Source organism: Anomalospiza imberbis, chromosome 19, assembly GCF_031753505.1.
Source record: "Anomalospiza imberbis isolate Cuckoo-Finch-1a 21T00152 chromosome 19, ASM3175350v1, whole genome shotgun sequence".
Taxonomy (NCBI): domain Eukaryota; kingdom Metazoa; phylum Chordata; class Aves; order Passeriformes; family Viduidae; genus Anomalospiza; species Anomalospiza imberbis.
In genome coordinates, this window is record NC_089699.1 from 8,563,858 (window position 1) to 8,587,716 (window position 23,859).

The 23,859-nt window shown below is 51.1% G+C and overlaps 3 protein-coding genes, 1 long non-coding RNA gene and 2 other non-coding genes across 9 annotated transcripts in view; 4 read left to right on the forward strand and 2 right to left on the reverse strand.

The window, feature by feature from the left end:
- The window catches only part of LOC137485191 (uncharacterized), a 25,041-nt gene extending 16,802 nt beyond the window's left edge, over positions 1–8,239 (forward strand). For both annotated transcript variants that reach the window (XR_011005213.1, XR_011005215.1), the window contains one exon: positions 7,525–8,239. This is a non-coding gene — a long non-coding RNA (uncharacterized lncRNA). The remainder of the gene's footprint in view (positions 1–7,524) is intronic.
- Positions 4,051–13,115, reverse strand: KCTD2 (potassium channel tetramerization domain containing 2). Its single transcript, XM_068209537.1, has 6 exons — positions 12,802–13,115; positions 11,333–11,441; positions 10,662–10,753; positions 9,936–10,031; positions 8,091–8,216; positions 4,051–7,442 (listed from the first exon to the last, which is right to left on the reverse strand). Exons 1-6 carry the CDS (start codon positions 13,060–13,062, stop codon positions 7,413–7,415), a joined length of 714 nt encoding a protein of 237 aa, XP_068065638.1. The 5' UTR covers positions 13,063–13,115; the 3' UTR covers positions 4,051–7,412.
- Positions 13,116–13,166: 51 nt separating this feature from the next.
- On the forward strand, positions 13,167–15,648 carry ATP5PD (ATP synthase peripheral stalk subunit d). Its single transcript, XM_068209540.1, has 6 exons — positions 13,167–13,226; positions 13,597–13,726; positions 14,290–14,386; positions 14,859–14,930; positions 15,259–15,321; positions 15,441–15,648. Exons 2-6 carry the CDS (start codon positions 13,605–13,607, stop codon positions 15,570–15,572), a joined length of 486 nt encoding a protein of 161 aa, XP_068065641.1. The 5' UTR covers positions 13,167–13,226; positions 13,597–13,604; the 3' UTR covers positions 15,573–15,648.
- Positions 15,649–16,462: 814 nt separating this feature from the next.
- LOC137485181 (5-hydroxytryptamine receptor 3A-like) lies at positions 16,463–20,931 on the reverse strand. 3 transcript variants are annotated; one of them, XM_068209530.1, is made up of 9 exons: positions 20,447–20,931; positions 20,111–20,268; positions 19,626–19,670; positions 19,422–19,531; positions 18,602–18,768; positions 17,677–17,840; positions 17,312–17,522; positions 16,974–17,093; positions 16,463–16,816 (listed from the first exon to the last, which is right to left on the reverse strand). In XM_068209530.1, the coding sequence occupies exons 1-9, from the start codon at positions 20,559–20,561 to the stop codon at positions 16,590–16,592; spliced, it is 1,317 nt and encodes a 438-aa protein (XP_068065631.1). In that variant the 5' UTR covers positions 20,562–20,931; the 3' UTR covers positions 16,463–16,589. The 3 variants fall into 3 exon arrangements, with proteins under 3 accessions (XP_068065631.1, XP_068065629.1, XP_068065630.1); XM_068209528.1 differs by having other exon boundaries at positions 20,111–20,271; XM_068209529.1 differs by having other exon boundaries at positions 17,677–17,837; positions 20,111–20,271; positions 20,447–20,927.
- A 2,005-nt stretch (positions 20,932–22,936) lies between these two features.
- On the forward strand, positions 22,937–23,009 carry TRNAR-UCG (transfer RNA arginine (anticodon UCG)). The gene has a single exon. It is a non-coding gene; the product is annotated as a tRNA-Arg (tRNA).
- A 249-nt stretch (positions 23,010–23,258) lies between these two features.
- On the forward strand, positions 23,259–23,331 carry TRNAR-CCU (transfer RNA arginine (anticodon CCU)). The gene has a single exon. It is a non-coding gene; the product is annotated as a tRNA-Arg (tRNA).
- The last annotated feature ends 528 nt before the right edge of the window (positions 23,332–23,859 follow it).

Below are 23,859 nucleotides of genomic sequence, written 5' to 3' on the forward strand. Positions count from 1 at the left end.
AAGCTGCTGGTGCTTTTCTTCCAGCAATTGTCTGCATTTGGGAAGATGGAGGAGGGGGGGCACATTCCTGGGAAAATCAGGCTTTCCAAGAAATGAAGTTATCTTGTCATTAGCTGCAAGAAAACTCCTGCAGTAGGTGAGGATGTGGTAGAGGAAGAGAGAAATGGGATGTGATGCAGCTGTGGGTAGCATAGCACTGCTGCAGGGCATCTCTTTCATAGATTGATATTTTGATCCTGAGCAGTGGCTGAAGGTTTCCTTGAACAAGCTTTTAATTATGATTTAAGTTGGCTTTTATTAATAAGGAATAAGGGACTCATTGGGAGTAGGATCAAAATAAGTGCTTCCTTGTGGCTGACTGCTGGATCTGTGGAGCGGGTGGAGGAAGTTGTGCGGGTTTGAAGGTGTTCAGCCAGAAATTTTGGAGCACGTTTTTTTAGGAAGTGAGCGGGTTTTTGGGCTCCAGCTATTCAGCTTTGGCTCTATAGCTCTCAGCAGATGCTCTGCCATTCCAGCCAGGCCCTGCCCAGATCTCCTGTCCAAGGAAGATGTCCTCCTCTGAGGAAGATATGGGTGTTGCTTAGAGGTCACAACAGGGTAGAAGAGAAGATATAGCAACTTAGTGCTGACACTGAGGCTCTTCCTGCTCATACTCAGAGGGATCACAATGTTCAGTTTTGTGATTTCTGGAAAAGGAAAGGCAGGAACTCTTTATCCCAGTGGGAAGTGCAGGTCCCTGTGCGCCTTAGTGTCATATTTTCGGAGGGGTATGGAAACAGCAAAATGTGGCCTTGAGACTTTGTTTCATGGGCAAATCCCCTTTAGTTTGGCAAATATGACTCTTCTTACTTTTTTACATTTTTCTTTGTATTAAATTTTTAGGTAAAAACACACTGGAACATTGGGTTGAGGATGACCATTTATTAGTGTTTTCTATCTGTTTAGTGTCTAATCTGCCTGCTTTTCTAAGACATCTTGAACTCAGTGCCCAGGTTAAAGGCCTGTCTCCTTGCTTGGTTGCCCAAATGGTTTTCCTCATTTTTAGATGCTGTCATTTGAATTCATCAAGCTCACTGGTGCATGTTTTCCTGGCTGTGGTAAAGGACCTGCTGCCTAGATGGCCATGAGCTCAAGGATATTCTTGGTGACACAGAGACCAGTGGAGGTCTCAGCTCACTGATGAAACTTGAGGACTGTATGCACTTCACACTGCTGATGGACTTGGGTCAGACTCCTGTCTGCTGAAATCTGGGAAACACCTAGGAGAGATGGAGGCCTCTAACAGGATATATTACCAGAAGGTCAAATATCTTTTGAGATAAGCTTTTGCTCTTCTGTTGCACCACAATCTGAAGGTAATTACTAGGGCATTGCAACTCTTTCTTTACTGTGGTTTGGAGTAACCAACGTGTTTCTCCAGCCTGGAAAGCAAGAGGGTATGTGGCAGTTATTTACCACGTGAAAGTTGGGTTAAACCGTCAATAACTGCCTCAAAGCCAGATCTATGTGGAAGGACATGGCCAAGGTCCTTGTTTCCCAAACAAGTTAGTAAGCCGAGTTGAAAATATCTGCAGGCTTCCTGTCTGCAGACAGATCTGGCTTGATTACTTTGTTCCGGGTGAGGGTGGGCGGGTAAGTGAGGAATTGACCTTCGGCTGTGTGTGAGAGCCTGAGGCAGAGCAGAAAAGCATGTGGAGGGGTTGTGCAAGATGCACATGTGGCTGTGGCAGGACCTCTGCACCGCTGCATTTCACCCTCCCATGTATGCAGAGAAGCAGTGCAGCCTCAGTTTCCACTGAATTTTGCTGGAGCCCCAGGCCAAGCAGTTGGATGCTGATAGGTGCCTGACACTGCTAAATCCCTTTCCTATCTTTAATGTCAATTACTATTTCTTCTTTGTCCACAGACACGAGCAGGCAGGCCAGAAAAACCAATTAATGAATTGTGTTCAGGCAAAACTGTCAGGGGCAAGGTGAGCTGCCAGCTGGGGTGACTAATGGGAGTGTTGTGGGCAGGTGAGCACCAGCCCCAGGGAGCCTGGTGGGCCCTGGACACAGCCTGGGGGACAAGAGGGGGCCTGAGCCTCTCTTTCCAGAGGAGGATGTAAAATGGCTCCTTATATGTTTTCCAATGCAGAAAAGTCTGATGAGGGGATTTTCAAGTCCCTCTGCCATAGCTTGGTGCACGCACTACGTACTGACTTTCCTCTGGCTATCATAAAATCTGTGATGTTTTGTCACTCATCTTTCCCCCAAGCACCTGGCAAAGCCACCTGGAGAATTTTTTCTCCCAGTTGTCTCTGGGGGTAGGAGAGACCAAATCTTGCTATGCGCAGGTATGAAATCCCTTGGGTGTTTTTGTGGTGCCATTCGCCTCCTGCCTTGGTGGTGGCACAGCCCCATGGACAGAGCCCCTCACTCATAGGAGCTCCTTGTCCCTGGGGATGTGCCTTCACTGGATATCCCCCATCTTCTTGGGGCAACAGTGTTGAGAGGCAGCCTGGGGTGCTCCGATCAACCCAGACAAGAGTCAGGGCCATAACCCTCTGCTGAGGTCAGTTCTGCTGCAAACCATGCCCCCTTTCCCTTCTGCTGCTGCAGCAGCTCTAGAGCAGCCTGGGTTTGGCAACAGGGAGAGCTGAGCTTTGGGCTCCTGGCAGCAGCAGGACCAGCACATTAAGAACTGATGTACGGGGTTGATTTTTATTTTGGGTAAGTTAACACACGCTGCCAATCCTGCACAACCTCTCATCACTTGGTAATGCTGAGGCATCACCTGTTTCCTGTAGCAAGTAAAGAAATTAATTTTTAAAGGAGTTAATGGGTTTCACAGCCTTGGATGGGAAAGTGAGGGATGGTGCAAAGACCTGGCAGCTCCAGCTTGCAGTTCCTGTAAGAACCACTGAGTAATGCATGTGTCTCGTGTGGTGACATAGCATTGTGTTAGAGGAGCCACCAGCCTGGCAGACCTGGAGCTGTTTAAAGGTCCTGCAAAGTCTTTCCAGATTATGTGGCCTTATCAGACAGCCCTAAGGTTGAGTAGCAGGGAGGTTATGGCATTATGTAAATGCTGGCTGTAACCTGAATTTCTGCTGACAAGCCCTCCCTGATGAACAAATATGTGTGTGGTGTCAGCACTGCCAGCCCTGCAGTTTCCACCTCTGCCCAAGACTCTGCTAGCACTTGAAGTGTGGCTTTGCTCTGGGCAAATTCACTGGCAGTGCAGACCTGCAGTCAGGTCTGGAATAGAGAAATGGGTCAAGAGGTTTGAAAATACTGTCTTAAATCAACTCATGCTGTGTGGTGACTTGGCTTAGCTATGGTTTCTGGTGAGCTCCCTGTGTGGGGAGGGTCTCATCCTCTTCCACTGTGCCGGTGTTAAACCCTGGTTTGGGGATGTGTCAGCCCATCCCTGCTCTGTGGCTTTGAGGGTCTTGTGGCAGTGAGGATGGAGACTGGCAGCTTTCAGAGTACCCACAGGAGGCAACAGCCACTTGTATTCAAGAGTAGGATTAACTCAATCCAAGACTTCCCCTTCCTGCATCCTTGCTCTGCCTTTTCATTGTGTTGGGCCTGAATTGTCAATGTCATCCAACTTCTGGCAGCACCTAAGCTCAAACAGTAAGACCCTTCCTCCATGTGGTCCAGTGTCGAGTAGGGGTTTAGCAAATGACAGCTGACATCCTCTTCCTGTTTTAGCTACTCACATTTAGTGGCTGTATTAATGATCTACTTGCTTGTGGTTATCAGTGGAAATGGTTAGGATAAATGTGGAATTTGAGATTATTTTATAGATGAAAACATCAGAAACAAGCTTCAGTTGTACTTTTTTTTCCTGAAAGCAGCCTGGGAGGACTCCAGATTCTCCTTTTGGCAAATGATTGTTAGAGGTGAACTGAAGCCAGAAGCAAGTGCCCAATCTGCACATTTCATCCACCATAATGCAGTATCTGTGTGGTGCAGGCAAAGCAGCAGGCTGCAGACTGCGCTTCAAACTTTTCAAACCCATTTCAGAATCTTTATTGGGGAAAAAAAATCACTGCATCTCAACTGTTATTCAAACACATTTAATAAACAAAGAGAAACAGTAGCAAAGGGCACTGACATGTGACAAACTGTACAAAACCTCCGGGTAGGAGCCCATGGCCCAGCTACTCCGGCCCCTGCCCCACAGCCAACCAGGCCCCCTTCGCCTCAGCCCACTCAGTCACCCCTGAGAAAAATCAGTTTTTAAAAATGTGCAGAAACAAAGACACTTCAAGAGGTTATTTCCAGTCTTGCCATAATGGAACAATTTAGGCCACTGGGAAAGTTTAAAAAAAAAAACCAAAAGTGTCATACACTCCATTCCTAGAATTAATGCTTTAAAGTGAACCTTCCCAAGAGGCATAAGCACTCTTGGACAGCCAGTAGATCTACCCCTGCTCTCCTACTCTACTCACCACAACACGCTACACTTTTTTAGAGTGAACGGAACAAATTTCATCCTAATTCAGCACTAATTTTGATATAGTTGTGACTGAGTGAAAGGCAATGGAAGGAAAAGCCCTGTTTGAGCACGGAAGGGATGCAACTGGTGCATAATGCTGACACCAGCCCTGTCTCGGGGTAAAGGTGACTTAGCACAGTCAGGGAAGGAGAAATCCTTCACTGGGAATGTACCTGCTCTGGATGGACTTCATGCCTGGTCCTAAATATCACTCAAAAACTTGAGCATCCAGTACCAATGATTGGTTTTCTACCATAAACTTGTTCTGCTGAACTTCAAAGGACCCTGCAATGGAGCCCAGAGTCCGTGGTCCCCTGGCACCTTCTCACTGCCAAAAGCAGCACAAAAGGGAAAATCAAGATGCAACTGTGATCTTTCTTGTGCTCATCAGTTAAGCAGCTGTGCCATTCATCTGCTAATGGTCACTTTTAGGCTCTCTGTGGCTCAGAGGGGAGAACGATGGCATCACTGCATAGGCAAACCCTCCAGTGGGCTTCACCACGTGTGGCATTTTTGGTGACACAAAGAAGCCAGGGAAGTGTGTGTTATTCTGTCATTCTTGTCTACTTGAGCTGTACTGGCCAGAAAGTCTCCCTCTGCAGCCAGTGTTGCTTTGAGCTCTATGGTTTAACAAGGTGTTCAGCTGGCATCAAGGTGACAAACACAGCCCGACCTGTTCCTGTTGCCTTTAGTTTGGTATTTCTTGACCAGTTCCCAAAAACTCCCTCCTCTCAGGAAGGGGAATAAGACAAATGAGAGTGTTAAAGGGCTTTTCAGGTTGCTAACTTGCATACATGTGCTTGATTTCTTAGCTATGAGCACAGACAGTGGCTGAGGCTACAGCATAGGGACAGAGGAGGGAGATCTGTACACATCACAGTGTTGTTCAGGCCCAGCCAAGGTGTGTAGTCTGATCACACCAACACCAGCTCACCATGTTATAAACAGGGCAGATGGAGGGAAGCAGAGCTGGGTTTTTCAGTGTGATGGAAAGCCAGCTGTGATTCAACAGCCTGTCACTGACACAGTATGAATTCAAAGACATTTGGCACAGTCTGTTGTTACCAGGACTAATCTAGCACAGACAATTAACCAGTCTGTCTTGAGAATGAGGCAAGGGCTCCACCGGAGGAGGTACGCTGGCAAAGCAGGATGGAGGACAGGCAAGAGGACATGCAGAAGGACTGGAGAGAGGCAGAGCACAGCGGTGCCACTCAGTGTCTTTGCTGCACATCTTGGTCGCTGAACTGGTTGTTGGACTGTTGGTAGGACCCTCTCAGCAACAAGTGGTTAAGATGGAAAACCTGCCTAATTCTGTGTCAAAACTTTCAGGAGAACATGGGTAGCTGAAGCCCTCCAGAAAGGAGCCCAACCCCTCAGTCCAGGTGAGGAATCTTCTGGTAGCTTATTGAGAAACATCTGCTCTGAGCTTGTCAATGTCTGAATTCCAGCATCTCCGAAGCTTTGCTGTAATGTCAGTTTAGGACTTGACTGAAAATGACCCAAGTGCTGGGACACTCAGGCTACAAAGAACAAAGCCAGGATGAAAGGGGAAAAACATGCAGCAAATTCCTACAAAATTCCATTTACCAGACTAGGAGGGACATGCCCTTGGTTAGGGGTGGCACAGAGTAACAGAGGGGAACCAGTGACTGCAGTTTGGCTAAGATTAGAATTCAAGAGAGGCACAAACAAACATTTTGCACATCCATCCAAGGCATTCCAAAAAAAAAAAAAAAAAAAAAAAAAAGGAAAGAAAAGTCACAAAAGTTGACACATCACTTTGGACAAGAAACATTACAATAGTTTGGCAACTTTTCACCAAACCCCCCCCTCCCCAGCTCTGTGATGTCCCTCTGTAATTTGAGGTGATCTCTTAAAGGTGGGGACATGAGGGGGCTGCAGGTAAATCACTGTGTGTAAATAGGGGATCTCCTCCACAAAGGACCTCGTGGGGTCAGACAAACCTACCTGCTTGGAACAGTACTAAAGAAATTCTGCCTGAGGCCCTCCCTGGTGAGAGGGAAGGAGACAGAGCCCACACTGGTGGAGACAAACAAGGCAAAGCTGAACTTGGCAGCAGCAAGTCCCTAAACCTTGTGACTTTGCACCAGGCTAAGATATGGCCATGGCAGGGTACTGGGGGGGAAGATGTCACACTCTTCCTCTGTGGAGAAGTGTAAAGGATGGGATTATAACTCTATCACTATTTTGGATGATCACAGGCCTCTTTGTTTATGCATACAAAGTAACGGGCTTTGGAAAATACCAGGAGCCCATGTGGAATTGTGTTACCAGTGAGACCTGTGTCAGATGGACACACAACTCCCCTCCCATCTAAACTCAGCTCTTAGGAATTGAACAAGGAACAGATACAAAGCAAGGACAGAAAAGTTTTTGAGGGTTTTTAAGGAGTGGTTGTTTTGTTCCTCCTTTTAAAGCCCTGTTCTTCAGATTTGGGGGAGAAGGGGGGGAGCCCTGCAAGGTCCCTACACTTTTCTGGTGGCAGACCTGGGTGCAAGCAATGGCACAGCTCAAATATGGACCTTCCCACCCACAGCAGCCTGTGGAAGGTGGGATTGATTACAAGGGCCTGGGGACCTGAGCAACCTTCACAAAGGCTCCGACTGGGAATCCAGCCCAGCCATTGTCGGAAAAATTCAATACAGCGCTGGCCAAGTAAATAAAACAAATACTTGTGGAAAGGACTGTCCAACTGGAAGAGTCTTTTCCTTTCTTGGTTTCCAGGGTAAGAGAAAAGCCTTTGGTTATGACCAGAATTATTTGCCATTGGCAGGACAGGCTTGGCTTTGCTTTGCATTAGCTTGGTTACTGTACAAGGGCTGGGTTGCTCTGTGGAGAGATGCTCTGCCCAGCTGGACTGCCCTGTGACATCTGGGAGTTTAATGGAGTGGACACTTGAATTACATCCGGGATCCTCGCTCCTGAAGAATCTGAAACAGAAGAAACCTTCTATGAAAACCTCAGACAAATTTAAATGCAAAAGTTCCTGTTCAGAGTCCTTGTTTTTTGCAGAGAAAGGAAGCATGGACTAATGTGAGAACAGCTTGCAGGCTTTTATGCCACCACAACAACTGATAGGCTGGTTAAGGATAAGTGAGCACCTTCTCTAGAAGTCCTGCTCAGCTGCTTGCCAGGAGGTAAAGATGTTGCCTTTTGTTTTTATTCTGGGGAAAAAAAAAAGTGAATTCACAGAATAGTTTGGTATGGAAGAGACCTTAAAACTTATTTTGTTCCATCCCTCTGCCATAGGCAAGGACACCTTCCACTAGACCAGGCTGCTCAGAGCCCCATCCAACCTGGCCTTAACCACTTCCAGGGATGGGGAGGATTGAAAGAGAACAAAAATCTTGTTTCTCCCTGCAACATCCTTCAACCACAAATCCTAACCTCCAAGCTCCTTGCTAATCTGTTCTCCCTCTTCAAGTTACTCTTTCCTTCAGTAAATCATGAAATCTTTCAAGAGGGGATAGAGAAGGCAATGGGAAAGCTGATCCACAGAACTACTGCTACAGCTTGGTGCAGGAAAGGTTTTTCTATCTAGGGGAATTCAAATTGATACATCTGAGCAGGTGCCTTACCTTGGCTTTCTCACTTGGCTCCTTGACAATGCCATTGGTAGAATTGTTGAGCTCCCTGGACACAACACAGAGGAATTCTGCCTGGTCTTCGTTTCCATAGTTATAGGAAGATCCAATGCTGATCAGCTGTGCAACAGGAGACAGCCAAGGTAACTATCAGTAAGTCTTGATTTTATTCCTACAGTTGCTTTGAGATAGGACTGTCCCGGGAGATCTGTTCTGGACTAGGTATCCCCTGCAGCCTCCTCTGTGTGTGTGTAAGGCAGGGACACATCTGAGCTCCACAGCCCTCTAGTGGCACCTGGAGCCCCGGGAAGGAATTCCAGCTTAAAACTAATGCTGAACACAGCAGAACATTGCTCAGTTTCTGAGGGTGGAAAAAGGGAAAACAGATTGTGCAATATATAATATCCAGTTCACTCAGACGTGGGCAGGCATTGCGAGTTGCCTGGTCCTTGATGTACTCATCTCTCAACTGCCTTGTGACTGATGTGGAAATGGGAATTCTTTACCCCAGGCAGATGTTGGATTAACTGGGGACATGTGGCAAACAGACACTGTCCTTTATTTGGATACTGCCAAGATGGAGTCTGGTATCTGTGTCAATGGGATTATATTCTATTACTGTTGTGCTGAGGGGGTCTGGATTCAGTCCAAGAAATCCCATTTGTCTCATTCATCATTATTACATTAAAAGGACATCCTGGAGTACAGAGCTAATTTGTCATTTACAACTCAGTTCTGCTTTCCAGAAAATAAATCCAAGTAATCTGAAGAAAGCATGGTGACTTTTACCAACTGTGTGTGTCCAGGAAACTTTAATGTACAGCGTGCACCTTAACTTCCACGTCCAAAAAGATTTTGGTAGAGCCAGCTCCATATTTATAGATTTGAAAAGGAAGATTAGGAAAGATCTAAAGGTGCAGGTTCCCATGAAAGGCACTGCCTGTAGCCTCAAGGTTTTGGGGGTGTAGATATGGATGTGTGAAAGGCAGATTCTGTAAATTGTTGGACAGCAAAACCTGGGTGTTGGAGAACTGCATTTTCATGTAGCAAAGAGTGGTTCTTGGTCACAAGATTTCACTATTTCCTTACAGGGGCAGGTTTTTGGCCGCCTCTCCACTCTGAGATAGTTTTCAGGCATTACAGAACAGGTCCATAGGAACAACTGATGGGAAGTGCTGTTCCTAATCCTCTGCCTCACTTCATGTCAGCACACTTCCCACAGCATCCACCTGTACTGAAGCTGGACTAAATAGGAAGACACTGCTGTAATCCACAGACCCTATTCTGTAGTTTCTTATTATAACATAACATAACACACAGGCCAGCTGGCTCCAGTTCTCCCTCCTCAGGAATAAGACAATTGTGTTTGATTCCAGAAACCAAACGTGGAACTAATGCCATATGCAACTGCAGTGACACCCAGCCCTGGAACCAGCTGTGCTGCAAAGACATCTGCAGAAAGTTCTCATGTCACTCAGAGCCTCTTTAGCAAATGCAGCAGTCGTGGCTTTGAGGTTCCAAGAAAGTTGTGCTGTGTTTTTTCATGGTTCTGGTAATTTTCCTGGATATAACTGTTATGCTGTGGCATGGTGTATGTGATGAAATGCAGGAGAAGGGAAGAACTGCTCTGGGAAGAAGCCCCGAGAGAAAATGAAATCTCTCTGGCAGCTTGAGTGACTTCTGCTCTCCCCTGTAGGTAACTGGACACAAGTGGATTGCTGCTCAGGCCAGGCTGCTTATTCAGAAGAGCAGAGCAGTGTGAAGAGTAACTCAACAGGCAACTCTGATTACTCCACATCCAGTTTTCAAGGGAATTCTGCCATTCTTTGGTAATGGTACCTGTTCAAATTTCCATCCGTCGGACATGGTGGACACCATCTGTGTGAGCTCTTCCTCTTGGCACTGCAGCACTCTGTACACATGTTTCACAGGTCCCTGCAGCACAGAGAACAATTGTTAAGTGGAGTTTAGTAGAAAATTAACAAGCAGCTCCTGCTGGCATCTTAGGAAGTCAGAGCCCCACAGGCATTCTAAGGGCTTTTTTATCTCACCGATTCCAAAACAGAACCATATGCCTGGCACTCTTCTCTTAAAAGCTTTCTAGTTGTCTAAGCTACAGTGAAAGCAAAACTTCTTTAGCTTTCAAAGCCATTTGCTGCTTTTTGAAAACATTTCTGAAATTGAATCTACTGGATGTGCTGATATCAGCTCAGCATCAACAGGAAACATGTCACAGAGAGACAAAGGGAAGAAATGGTTTAGAGAAGGAAGAGTTTGAGCTGTTCTTTGCCAAAGCAGTATGTTTTCCTTTATAACCACCCATTTCTGCTCCTGGCTCCTCTCCTGTAAGTGTCCCTTGCCTTTCCCTACAGTGCTGAGATGACTCAGTGGTCTGTGCTTTATAAAGCCACACTGAGGACTCTTTGCTAGCCATGCCCTGCATCCACCTAAAAGCATTGATTCCCCCTGTTACTGCTGAACCAAAGAAGTGCTACTGCAAGGGCCTGCAGCCATGCTTGTCCTCCTGTGCCACAGAACTGACTCCATCAGCCAGAGGTGCATTACTTGAGAGGTTCTGTTCTCGTTGTCCCGTATCCGCTCCTTCACCAGCCGCACGAGGGACGCGATGTTGTAAAACTCAGCCTCTTCCAGCACCCCTGAAGAGGAACCCAAAGCACAGATTCTGTTACTTTGCACAGGATAGAATGAAGATGATTCTGTCACAAGGATGCAAACCTGCTGCTGACTCCATATCTAGCCCAGATGTCAGAATCCCAAGTGTGCCACCCACCTCCTGCTCTCAGGCTAGGAGAAAATGCCTGACTAGCTGTCACCTCCTTTTGTGAGGAGGATCTTTAAGAAAGAGGATCTTTAAGAAAGATTATCCCCCTTTCCCTGGCATTATCAGAAATCTCATGGTACAATGTCTATTTCTTCACCCAGCCCCATCAAGGGAAAGCCCTGAGCTGCCTGTTTGGGGAGAACCATGGTCTGTGAGGGGCAGATGGGCTGTAACAGACCTCGGGCTCAGAACAGTGACAGGGTGTGCTGTGAGCTGCAGCCTCTGCTTTCGGGAAGACACAGAATCTGATGAGTTAATCCCTGCTAATGAGCAATTAACAGTACTAACAGCACTCCTGGGAAACGTGCTCACACTCTCACACCAGTTTATGGTGAGGGCTCCTGCATGTGCTATCAAACAGCACTTCCAGCCTTTCCTGCTGTTTTTGTCTTACCTTCCTCTGCAAGCTCCTTGTTTATGATGAGCTTCCCGTGCCGGAGGTAGTTCAGTATTGGACCAAAGTACGTGGGGTCTCTGTCAATGAGATAGGCCCCGGTCTCATCCTGAGAGCAAAACAGGGATGGCTCAGTGGTACCAGGGAAAAATAATTCCAGTCTAACACAATAAATCGAACAGTTTCTCTTTGAGAACCTGGATTCATTTGCCTGTGGGAGGTGTACAAATGATGCTACATTTAAGCCATTTTTCTTTTCCAGTATCTGATCTACGAACATTGCAGCCCCAGTAAGGTTGGCAGATGCCTTACGTGAAGCCCTTGTACACACAGTTTATGGACCTGGAGAAAAAAGCTGGGATTAGGAGGGCTTTTTCACTGCAGTAAGAACCAAAATCTGGCAGTTGTGTTCTGGCTAAGCCTGTTCTCCAGACTAGTTTAACAAGGAGGCTCTGGGGGAAAATGGGATCTCAAGTTCTAGCTAAAGGCACCTGACAGCCAAAACAGTTCTTTTGTTTTTCCCTTTCTACTACTGCCAACACTCATTGCAATTGTCCAGCCATGTGTTCAGGAATACAACAACTACTGGCAGTAAATAACCATCAGCTGACAGCCAAAAGCATCTCTTGAGCAGCTTTGAAGCACAAGCCCTCCGCAGAACTCTCACATCCTTCTCTTAAGGGCTTTGAAGCATTGTTTCTCCTGCCAATCTACTCTAAAGCAATAAGAAACTCTGTAAACCCACTCTGAAACATCTCCTCTCCTCCCTGATGCTACTGACTGATATTTCAATCATAACCAGGATTTATCTTGTGAATAAACTCTGAATGAAGCAGCAACAGACTCGACTAACTCTGGCTGACCCACTCCCAGCATATTTACAACACCTTGTGCAGCTGGTCCTATGGAAAACCTGCAATTGCGAGAAAAATTGTTTGCAAAATCCTTACAATAAACTGCAGTGACTTCAAAACTGTCCAGCCATGCAAGGAATGCGCACCATGATCTTTTACGTGACTGAAGTGAAATATATTAAAAACCAAACCAACAGCAAACATGCTCAGGGTGAGAAATTGTAACATTGCTGTTTCTAGGAGTTTCCTTCCTAGAACGTGGGCTGCTCCTGGAGCGCAGTCCGTGCGAGGTGGAGGGATCAGAACCTGTGGCGCCTGGGTGTCACAGGCGCGAGGGCACAGCCAGGTCCTGTTCTTGGGGGTGCCACCACCTCCCCGACCGTGGGACACGAGGGACAAGCCGATGATGTGGCAGTGACGTGCCCCAAAGCCTGGGACACCGGCCCCTCCACAGCCTGGGCCCGGGGCCGTACAGGAGGCTGGAGGACAGCGGCAGCCGGGAGTGTCCCCCCGCCCGTGGGACGCGTCTGGGCACCCTGGTGACACCGGCCGCCATGGCGACCCAGGGAGGGGCTGTCCCGGTATGGGGGGGTCCCGGCCCCGCCGCGGCCTCACCTTGTCGGAGCCGAGCTCGGGCCCGTCCTGGCAGCAAAGACGGCACAGGAAGGACTTGGGCTCCCGGCACAGCGTTTGCCGGGTGCTCACGAAGTACGTGCCGCCCACGTTCAGCCGCACCCACTTGGAGGCGGCGGCGGCGGGCGGGGACAGCGCCCCGGCGGACCCCGCCGCCGCTCCGGCCGCGCGGGGGCTGGGCGGCCCCGGTGCCCCCCCGGGGCCCGGGCTGGGCGTGCGGCCCCTCGGCGGCCCCTCGGCCATGGCGGAGCCTCAGCGCCCGGCCGCCGCCATCGCCGCCCGCGCCGCTTCCGGCCCGCGCCGCTTCCGGGGGTGATGACGTCCGGCGAATCCGCGCTCTGATTGGGCGCCGGAAGCCGAGGGGGCGGAACTTCCGGCGGCGGGGACTGCGGTGTCGGTCAGTGAAGGTGAGAGCGGGGCCGGGGAGCGGGACGGGCCCCGGGCACGGGGAGCGGCCAGGGAGCCGGGGAGGGGGATCCGGGATCCCGAGGCTGGCGGACGGCACAGCTTGGGGACGTCCTCGCTGTTGGGAGCCTGGTGGGAGAGGACGGGGGCCAGCGTGAGGTGGCGGCCGAGCTCAGGAGCGACCCTCGTGTCCCGATCCCCCCGTGTCCCGATCCCCCCGTGTCCCGATCCCCCCGTGTCCCCGACCCCTTCCGTGTCCCCGTCCCCCGTGTCCCGCCCCCTCGGTGCCGCGTTCCCGAGCGGAGCCGCCCTCCCCAGCCCCGCTCCGCGGCCCCCGCCGGCGCTGTGACCCACCGGTGTCTCCCGGGCCAGGCGGGGCCATGGCGGGACGCAGAGCTGCCCTGAAGGCCGTGGACTGGGCGGCCTTCGCCGAGCGAGTGCCCCCGAGCCAGCGAGCCATGTTCAACGCGCTGAAGACCCGCAACGATGCGCTGACGGCCCGGTGAGTGCCCGCCCCGCTCCGGCGGGCCCGCTCAGCCCGCAGCCCGCTGTGAGTGCTGCTGCCTGCCGCTCTCTGCGGTCCCGCAGGAGTGGCCTCGCAGGTATTAAAGCGGGTCACCTTGAGGCAGCGGGTGGCTTTTTTTGGCAAGTCACCTTACTTAATCTTCCCCAGAGTAAACCCGTAGCTGCGGTTCTGTGAGCGCACCTTGCTTTGGCTCAAGCTTTGTCACTGTTAAATGCTCTGCAAATTCATCTGGGGTTCTCAAATCCTTTAGCATCCTTTAGATACAAGTGCTGGCTGTCGCAGGGAATCTTGCTGATTGCCTCTGGCTCAGTGTTGTGAAACAGCCTCATCCTTCCTCAAGGGCTGCACCCAGAGGGGCTGAGTGAAACGGGGCAGAGCTGCAGGCTGAGCTCTGCCTGTCTGTCCAGAGGAGCCTGTTCCAAGGGCAGAGGGATTTGCAGAAATGGCATATTTCAAACCTGGGAACACCTAAATTAAACACAGCAGGCTGTGCTGATGCTCAGGTTGCTGCTCATGTGTGCTGTGCTCCATCCTTTCAGGTTGGCTGCCCTGCCAGAGAAGCCGCCAGCCATCGACTGGGATTTCTACAAAGCTAATGTTGCCAAAGCTGGAATGGTGGATGAGTTCCAGAAGAAGGTCAGTCTCCTTGCCAGATGGGTATTGCTCTTTAGAGTTTAAGTGGGGCATTGAGAGGAAAACACCAGGATCAGCAGAGGAGGTTGGTTGTGTCACTATGAAAACTTGCCTCCCAAGACTGGAGGCACCCACTGAGCTCAGGTGGGTCTGGGAGCTTTGTGTTGGGGCAATAACTCTGTGATAGGGTAAGTCTGTGGTGTTGGACCTCCCAGCTTTCTTACAGTGCTGTGAGGAATGGGTGGTGGTGTGTGTCCTGGGGGTGGTAGACAGGACAGAGGAGATGTCTGGAAGCTCCTGGGTGAGCAACTGCTGCTTGGGAGGGACAGGGACAGCTGCACTGATCACTTTTAGCTCATTAACATACATGGTTGTGAGCAAATCCTAGGAAGACAGGAGGGAATGCTCCCTCCCTCGATGTGAGGGATTGTTTAATTCAAACAAACATTAAAAAAATTTGTCTTTCAATTTACAGTTCAGTGCGCTAAAGGTTCCTGAGCCAGTGGATACACAAACTGCCAAGATTGATGCCCAGGAGAAGGAATCTGTAAGTGAACCATTCCCTGCCTTCTGTGGGCACGGGAAGGGGTGAGAGGGAGGGGATGTTCTGGATGTGCCCCTGCACAGGAAGGGCAGTCTGAGCCAGGGCACAGCTCTGCCCTTCACACACGTCCCTGGCTTTCTGAGCAAGGGGATCCCTGCACAGGGAAGATTTTGGCTGTTTGGGGTCTGCTGGAGATTCCATCAGTTACCCAGTCTAACAATGATGGATTTTAATTCCAGCTGAAAATATGGTGGGGGGAGGTGTGTGCAGGTTCACTCTGGGTCAGTGTCTTTATCATAACCACTCTCCCCACGTCCTCTGCTCTCTCCAGGCCAAGAGCACTGCTGAGTACATCCAGGCTTCCAAAGCCCGCATCGTCCAGTACGAGCAGGAGGTGAGGCTGGACTTTGCTTAGGGAACCCCTCTCTGGACCACACCCCTTGCTCTCCTGGGTGTGCTTTGCTCCTTCCTGCTGACCACTGACTTGTGATCTGTCTGTCCCTGCTTCCACAGCTCCAGAAGCTCAAGAACATGATTCCCTTTGAACAGATGACATTTGAAGACTTGAATGAAGCCTTCCCTGAAAGCAAAGTGAACAAGGAGAAATATCCATACTGGCCCCACAAGCCAATTGCTGATCTGTAAACTGGTCAGGGAGCAGTTTAATGACTGTCAGACTTCATGATCTTCTAAATAAAGAGCTTTCTCTGTCTGTGGTTTAGGTCTTAGACATGAGTTCTGAGTAACGTGGAGCAATACAGTAACTCACAAACATTCCACTTTTTCTGGATTTTGTGTTTTCTACTCATGAGCTTGTTTTGGTAGCAGGGGACCAAGCACCCTGTCCTGCTGATCAAGGTGAGCCCTGTGAAATGCAAATAAACCTCCTGTCCCTCTCTGTAACCACGAGGTGCAGGGAATGGAGTTCTCCTGCCCTTGCAGGCAGACCTTTGCTCAGAAGTTGAACGTGTGTAGCCCTTTGAGATGCTGGAGTGTATTTGGCAGTGATTTGTGTGTGTCTGGAGTGTCTCAGAACTTCTGCAGGCACAGGTCTGGGGCTGTTTCCTGGGCTGATTGTGATTGTTTAGGAAAAGCCTATTGCAAAAGGAATTGAAGGAGTGTTGGTGTGTTGAGATGCACATAAAAAAGTTACTTTTTTAGTCATTTTTAAAAACACTTAAACATGGTGCTTCTTTTCTCTGCCCTGGATTTTTGCATGCTCCTGATCTCACTGGAAGTCACACAAACAATAGTAACGACTTGCATTATTTTATTTAATAATCTGAGGTGGAAGTTTTAAACACCTTCCCTCAAGATGGAAGCTCCTCTAAGAGAAGGCAGTCATCTCCCTTTCTTCGTGGTCATGTTTGAGGTCAGAATTACAGATATGTAGAATGAAGGTGTTATCCTCAGATTTTACAGCTATTTTATTCAAATACATTAGTAGCCCACAGAATACTTCAAGAACATCTGTAGTTCTACTGAACCAGAGTACAAAGCACTATGCATGCAGATCTTGGGTCCTGTGGCTTTGGAATTTAATTTTATTTTATTCAGGAAACTGAACTGCAGCTCTATGAATTGACCAGGAGCAAATTACAGCAGGGGGTCAGAAGCAACACAGTAGAGAACAACTGAGCTGGCACTGGGCAGAGCTGATGTTCAGCTGCTCCATTTTATAGAAATCACAGTGAAAAAGAACAGGGACAGGAAGAGGTGGCTGAAGAGAAGCACCTTCTCCAGAACTGGAAGAAACGGGTCCAGCTCCTGCAGCTGCCAGAGGCGCTTGGTAGGCTGCCCTTGTCCCTGGGCCTTCTTGGGAGGGTGCAGCAGCTGGGGACTCCCCTGGGCCAGAGTGCCCGTGGGTCTCTTGGGCAGCTCCTGTGGGTCTGCAGGGAGCAAAGGGCAGCGTCAGCGCAGTGGGGCCACCACGGCCCACACTGCCTGGGCCACTGTTTGCCCCTGAGGAAGCCCACCCTGGCTCCACTGACCGTGCAGGAAAATGCCCCAGGCCTGCTCTGTTACAGGTGTTATGGGTTGTTTTACCTTGCTGGAAGCTTCTGAGGACCTTGTCCAGGCGCAGGGATTTGCGCTGCTGGTACAACAGGAAGAAGGTGTCTAACACAGCCATGATCATGAGCAGGAAGGTGCCCAGGAAAAACACCACTGCAGAACAACAGGAAAACAGAGAAAGCTCTGGATAATTGGCATTTTCTTACATTCCATTGCCTGTTGGGGAACAGAGAAAGTCTAGCTCCAGCAAGCTAATCAAGCTTAGCTGTTCATGACTTCAGTGTTCATGAATGTGTCTATAAACACCCAAAAACCTTCCTTAGGGCTGGTACCTGGGTGAAAATCAGGGTTTATTGAATAAAGGTGGGTACCTATTATAGGTGGCTTGTTGGAGGAAGTTGGGAGGCTGTTGTTGAGAATCACAGCCAGCATGGAGCTGCCGAGGATGATGGCAATCTGGAAGTTGATTTTCTCCTCGAGAGAGCTGGGACCAAACAACACAGCCATGTCCAGCAAGTACAGGGCACACGTTGGGAGGATCAAGTTCAGAATGTAGAGAGTGGGTCGTCTCTCCATGGAAATCTGTTGAGGAAGATGGGCAAAATTTGATGAGGAGGAGATGACTCAATGTGTTGACAAATGCTAGTCCCCTAATGTGAAAAATTATCTTGTTTTATTCTGGGTTTTTTTTTTTGGTGCCAAATCAGTGCAATATAATATGGAAATGCCGCCATACCACATAGGTGACCACAGAAAATCCTTTGTCATCCATCACTGCTGTGAATTCCATGATGCTCAGGTTGGTAAACTTCCATTCTCCATCAGTTAGGATTAAACTCTTGCTGTCTTTCATGATCTCAGCTGGTGTCCGTCTCGTCTTCATGACAAAGTCTGTTACTGCTTGGGCAGGAGGCAGAGGGGAGAGGGAAGTGGAAGAATTTAGGAATTTGTTAGAGGTCAGTTATTCCTCTCCCTTTCCCACCCAGCTGAGGGTGTATGCAGAAAGGAAGTGGGAAGGTTCATGCACTGCTCAGGTTTCTCAGCCCATGAGGGAGAAATTAAAAAGGTCTCTGTGAAGAGGCTTGGCTGGACCTCTGGGATCATGGATCAGAGGGGAAACATCTGTTGAAATAGGGCAGTTGTCCTTTGTGGATGGGACTAGGGAGATTTTGTGTCACCTCTGCTTATATTTCAGCCCTTCCTGTAGGGGTGAACTCTAACTGCAGTTTGAATCCCTGAAACTGTCCTTTTAATGGTTGTATTTGATGCCCTTGGAAATCTTTTCCAACCTTAGGATTCTATGATTAATTTCCTCCCATTTCTATGGCTTTCAGGTGTGTTTAAAGATCAGTCCTGCAAAATTCTATGTGAACAAGTAGCAGTTTTGCAGGAAGCCTCCTGGTCTCGGGTCTCTTGGTTTGCAGAAACCAGTCCTGGGAGGGGCTTGCCACAGAACATCTGGATTGTTCCAGAGATATTGCTGGGAAATGTGCCAGGACAGAATGGCAGCATTTTAACTCATTTTCCCTGGTCTCATATGACCTCAACCCTGCTGTGAGCATGTGGGGCTGCTCAGGAGCCCAGGAGTTACCAGGGCCCATTTCATCTAGTCCTTCTCCAAAGTCAGCCCAGAGGTGGCAAAGCTCAGCCTGCAGCTGTACCTGGGTAGAGGAATGAAGCTATGCTCAAGTTGCACATCTGGGTGTCGAAGGGGAACTTGAGGATTATCAAACTGCACGTCAGGGTGACCTGGTAGGGCCGGGTGGAGTTGAAGCTGCCGTTGTGCATGAGGACCACGTAATTCAGCTCTGGGTTTTGCCCGTTCACTCTGGAGGGAACAGACAGGGAGAGTAACTGAGCCTGAGATGCTGCCTGTGCCTCAGTCCCATAAAACCAGGCTGTGAACACCCTTTTGGGGGGCTCTTAGCCATCACCCAGCCATGGGAGGCAGCAAGAAGAGAGGAAACCAGGTCTGGGAGAAGGGCTCATGAGCCTTTTGGGATCAATTTTTGCTGTAGCTCTGCACCTCGTGAGCACCTCCTGCCTCTCTGCCCTCTGCTTCCTGCCCTCACCAGGGCAGGGGCTCATTCCTGGCTCTGCCTCCCACTCCTTTCTCCCTCTGGAGAGCTGGTGGAGGTGCCCATCCCTCTGTCAGACCCTCAGTGCTCTGCCCTGTATCTTTCCACACACTACTAAAGGTGGCTTTATTCCACAGTAGTGCTGGTTTATGCTTCTTCCTCGGCTTTAGCTACAGCCCAGACAGGATATTCCAGGAGCTGTTACAGTATTACATAGCCACTAAGTGCTTTGTATAAACTGTGGTCACCATTAATCTAAATTAGGAGGCTCTCGGTTACAGAGAGCTCAAGGGAACAACTTTTAGCCATCTGAGTTTGTCCCATTTCCTATAATATAACCAACAGTTTGCAGCCTTTGTGCTTCTAACAGAAGCCAGCGGATAAAAATGAAAGGGGAACGTACCGCTCTAAGAAGAAGATGGGGGGCGACCAATACGTATCCATGGGCAGAACAATTTCAGAGATGTTACAGAAATCCCGTGGGTTCCAGGTTGCAAAAGGGTTCTGCCATTCCTGAGGGAAGAAGTTGCAGGAGCGAGATGAGCTCTGGGCTAGGCACCAGACTTTGTGTTGGGCATCAGGAGAGAAACACTCTTGAGGGACCTACCATGTTCAGGACGAAGTAAAAACTGACTGTCTGGAGCTTTTCCACCTGGAGAAACAAAGATATTTAGCTGATTTTCTTAGCTGTATCCAACATAGAGGCTCTTCCCTGAGCACAGACTGCAGTAATGGGGCTTGGGAAGAGAGCTCATGGCTCTTGATCCTACGGCTGAAGAGTGGGAGCACACAGTCCAGTGGTTAGGAAAAACACTAGATTATTTCCATGGCAGTGTCCTGCAAATGCACTGCCCAGTTCAGGCACTCTGCAGGGTGTTTGGAGCCTCCTACAAAGCAGGCTGCTTGTCTGGATGTGACTTCTGGAAGGAATGGGAGAAAATACCCCAGATCTTCCAAAACTGCTTTCCAACAGCAGAAAGCTGAAGTGGAAGGGGCTGATTCTCACCCCTGTGGACTTGCTGTCAGAAGACTCAAACTCTGGCCTAGTAATAGCCCAGTTTCCTGTTGTAAAGATTCATTTTGGGTCCTTACCACAGAGAGAATTGCCACGAGAAAAAAGTCCATCGTCACTTCCACAGGCTCCTTCAAGCCTTTCTTGGGCAGAATGTACGTGTGCAGCTTGTCATGAGAGGAGATGTTCAGGTAGTCAACAATGTCATAGTAGGTGCAGAGGTACTTTGGAGCAGCCCCTGCTGGAAAGAGAATTCCACTTGAAACACAAAAACATCAGGCAGCTTTCGAGAGATGCATCAAAAAAGAAAGGACGTGGAGCTGTGGATGTGAAAAACATCATTGACACACAAAAATCCCTTCTCACACGGATGAGAACAGAATTCCTCAAAGGTTTTCTATCCCCCTTGCACTTACCTGTCCCAAGAGAAAAGGTGAGGATGGCTACAAAAACTCTCTGCATCATCTCCTGCTTCCAAATAAGGAGGAGAATGGTACCGTGTGTCTTATGAACCGGTCCAGAACACGTCATTTGTTATGTGGAAGTTGATTTGATATTTATTAATGAGGGATGAATTTTTGTAAACAGACATTTTAGCTCTCAGGAGGAAGAATTTGCTAATGGTTTGATGCACTCAGCTGGCTCTTGGGAGTAGCCTTTAGTTGTGGTCAAGGAAAAATAAGGTCATTAAAAAAAAAATCCAGCAATTTGAAGGAGAGGAAAAGAAAGGGCCCATCCCCACAGAGAAGAGGCAAAGAACCAGAGCTACTCGGTAGCAAATTTAGTCTCATTTACAGGGCTGCGAGTTTGCTGCAACCCCAGTGAAAAGGATCAGGAATTAGTGCTTGTGTGACTGAGGGCTGTGGAGGAGGCTGCTCTCCCTGGAGCCCCGTCCTGCTTCCCAGCAGACCACACTGTGTCATTTCCCACTGAGCCCTCCACGCACCCATGGATTTTCTGGTTCTGCCTCCTTGCTGATATCCCATGTTCCTTATGTTCTTTTCTGAGTCCTCACAGTTAAGATGAAAGGTTCGGAGACTTCTGGGTTTTTTTTTGATCTGTCTGTGTTTTCCTCTGCTGCCCTCCTCTCCAGCTCTGCCTTTTTTTATTTCTGCTGTCATCCCAGTGATCCTTGTGGCTCCCTTCCAAACCAGGATATTCCATGATTCTCTGATTCTGTGAATGGCTCCAGGGCAACAATTGCAGTCAGCAAGTTCCACAGTTGATTCCCCCTCCGGCAGCAGAATTTCCCATGGCAGCGGATGGTCCTTCCCCAGCCGTGTCCCCTGCCATGCCCCCTGTCCCCCACGGCCTCTGGTGTCCCATTGGCATCCCCCCTGTCCCCCACGGCCTCCGGTGTCCCACTGGCATCCTCCCTGTCCCCCACGGCCTCCGGTGTCCCGTTGGCATCCCCCCTGTCCCCCACGGCCTCCGGTGTCCCGTTGGCATGCCCCCTGTCCCCCACGGCCTCCGGTGTCCCGTTGGCATCCCCCCTGTCCCCCACGGCCTCCGGTGTCCCACTGGCATCCTCCCTGTCCCCCACGGCCTCCGGTGTCCCGTTGGCATCCTCCCTGTCCCCCACGGCCTCCGGTGTCCCACAGGCATCCTCCCTGTCCCCCACGGCCTCCGGTGTCCCACAGGCATCCTCCCTGTCCCCCACGGCCTCCGGTGTCCCGTTGGCATCCTCCCTGTCCCCCACGGCCTCCGGTGTCCCACAGGCATCCTCCCTGTCCCCCACGGCCTCCGGTGTCCCACAGGCATCCTCCCTGTCCCCCACGGCCTCCGGTGTCCCGTTGGCATCCTCCCTGTCCCCCATGGCCTCCGGTGTCCCGTTGGCATCCTCCCTGTCCCCCACAGTCTCCGGTGTCCCATTGGCATGCCCCCTGTCCCCCACGGCCTCCGGTGTCCTATTGGCATCCTCCCTGTCCCCCACGGCCTCCGGTGTCCCATTGCCATGCCCCCTGTCCCCCACGGCCTCCGGTGTCCCGTTGGCATCCTCCCTGTCCCCCACAGTCTCCGGTGTCCCACTGGCATCCCCCCTGTCCCCCACAGTCTCCGGTGTCCCATTGGCATGCCCCCTGTCCCCCATGGCCTCCGGTGTCCCGTTGGCATCCTCCCTGTCCCCCACAGTCTCCGGTGTCCCATTGGCATCCTCCCTGTCCCCCACGGCCTCCGGTGTCCCATTGCCATGCCCCCTGTCCCCCACGGTCTCCCGTGTCCCATTGGCATCCTCCCTGTCCCCCACGGTCTCCCGTGTCCCGTTGGCATCCTCCCTGTCCCCCACGGTCTCCCGTGTCCCACTGGCATGCCCCCTGTCCCCCACGGCCTCCGGTGTCCCGTTGGCATCCTCCCTGTCCCCCACAGCCTCCGGTGTCCTATTGGCATCCCCCCTGTCCCCCACGGTCTCCAGTGTCCTGTTGGCATCCTCCCTGTCCCCCACGGCCTCCGGTGTCCCGTTGGCATCCTCCCTGTCCCCCACGGCCTCCGGTGTCCCGTTGGCATCCTCCCTGTCCCCCATGGCCTCCGGTGTCCCGTTGCCATGCCCCCTGTCCCCCACGGTCTCTGGTGTCCCACTGGCATCCTCCCTGTCCCCCACGGCCTCCGGTGTCCCGTTGGCATCCTCCCTGTCCCCCACAGTCTCCGGTGTCCCATTGGCATGCCCCCTGTCCCCCACGGCCTCCGGTGTCCCATTGGCATGCCCCGTGTCCCCCATGGCCTCCGGTGTCCCGTTGCCATGCCCCCTGTCCCCCACGGTCTCCGGTGTCCCCCACGCCTGCCCGTGTCCCCGCGTGCTCCCCGGCCGCGTGTCTCCGGCGCGGTCGCTGCCCGGGGCTGCGGCCGTGCCCGGGAGGGGCGTGGGGGTGATGCCGGCGGTTGGCAGCATCACCGGGGGCTGGCAGCACAGCGACCGCGTGGCCTAATGGATAAGGCGTCTGACTTCGGATCAGAAGATTGAGGGTTCGAGTCCCTTCGTGGTCGGTCTTTTCGCGCCCCCCTCCCCCCCGGCTTTTGAGTAATCTTTTCCCGGTTCTCCCCTCGCGGAGAGAGGTCTCTGCCCCTCCGCGGGGTGCGGGGAAGACGCCAGCCCGCGCTGGGTGGCGGCGCGGCCCCGTCCCGTCCCGTCCCGTCCCGTCCCGTCCCGTCCCGTCCCGTCCCGCGGGGCCCCGCGGCGCCCCCACAGCGCGGGGTCGGGGCCGTTCCCGCGGGCCGGGGCGCGCGCCCTGCGCAGCCCCAGTGGCCTAATGGATAAGGCACTGGCCTCCTAAGCCAGGGATTGTGGGTTCGAGTCCCACCTGGGGTGAGCCGTCCGTTTTGCCTCCGCCAGCCCCGTTCCCATGCTCTTTCTCCCCGTTTCAGTGCCACCGGGTCTCCTCCTCCTCCTCCTCTTCCTGCCGCTGCCGGCTATTGCTGCTTAGTGGGAAGATATTCCTCATCCGGTGTGGGAGATGCCAGGTGAGGAGGCTGATTCCCAGGGAGAACTCAGAGGTGTGGAGAGACCAGCGCCCTGTCTGAGCACTGGACACAGGCCTGATGTGGGCAAAACCAAAGAGCAAGGTCGGGGTGGTCCATGATGTGTTTTGGGACAGTGAAGTCCCCATGGCAGCTCCAGGCTCTCTCCATGAGCCAAGAGCCGCTGTTGATGGATGATGAGACTGCCTGCTCCCGGCTGGTGGTCCCTGTTTAGATTTCATGGAAAAGGGAAACAACGAGGAGCTGCTACAAACTGCCCCAGGCTTGGGTGCAAAGGTGGATGTTTGGTGCAATAAATTGTGTGGTCCCAGAGTTCAGGTGAGGCTGTGATGGAGGGGATAACAACCAGCTTTGCTTT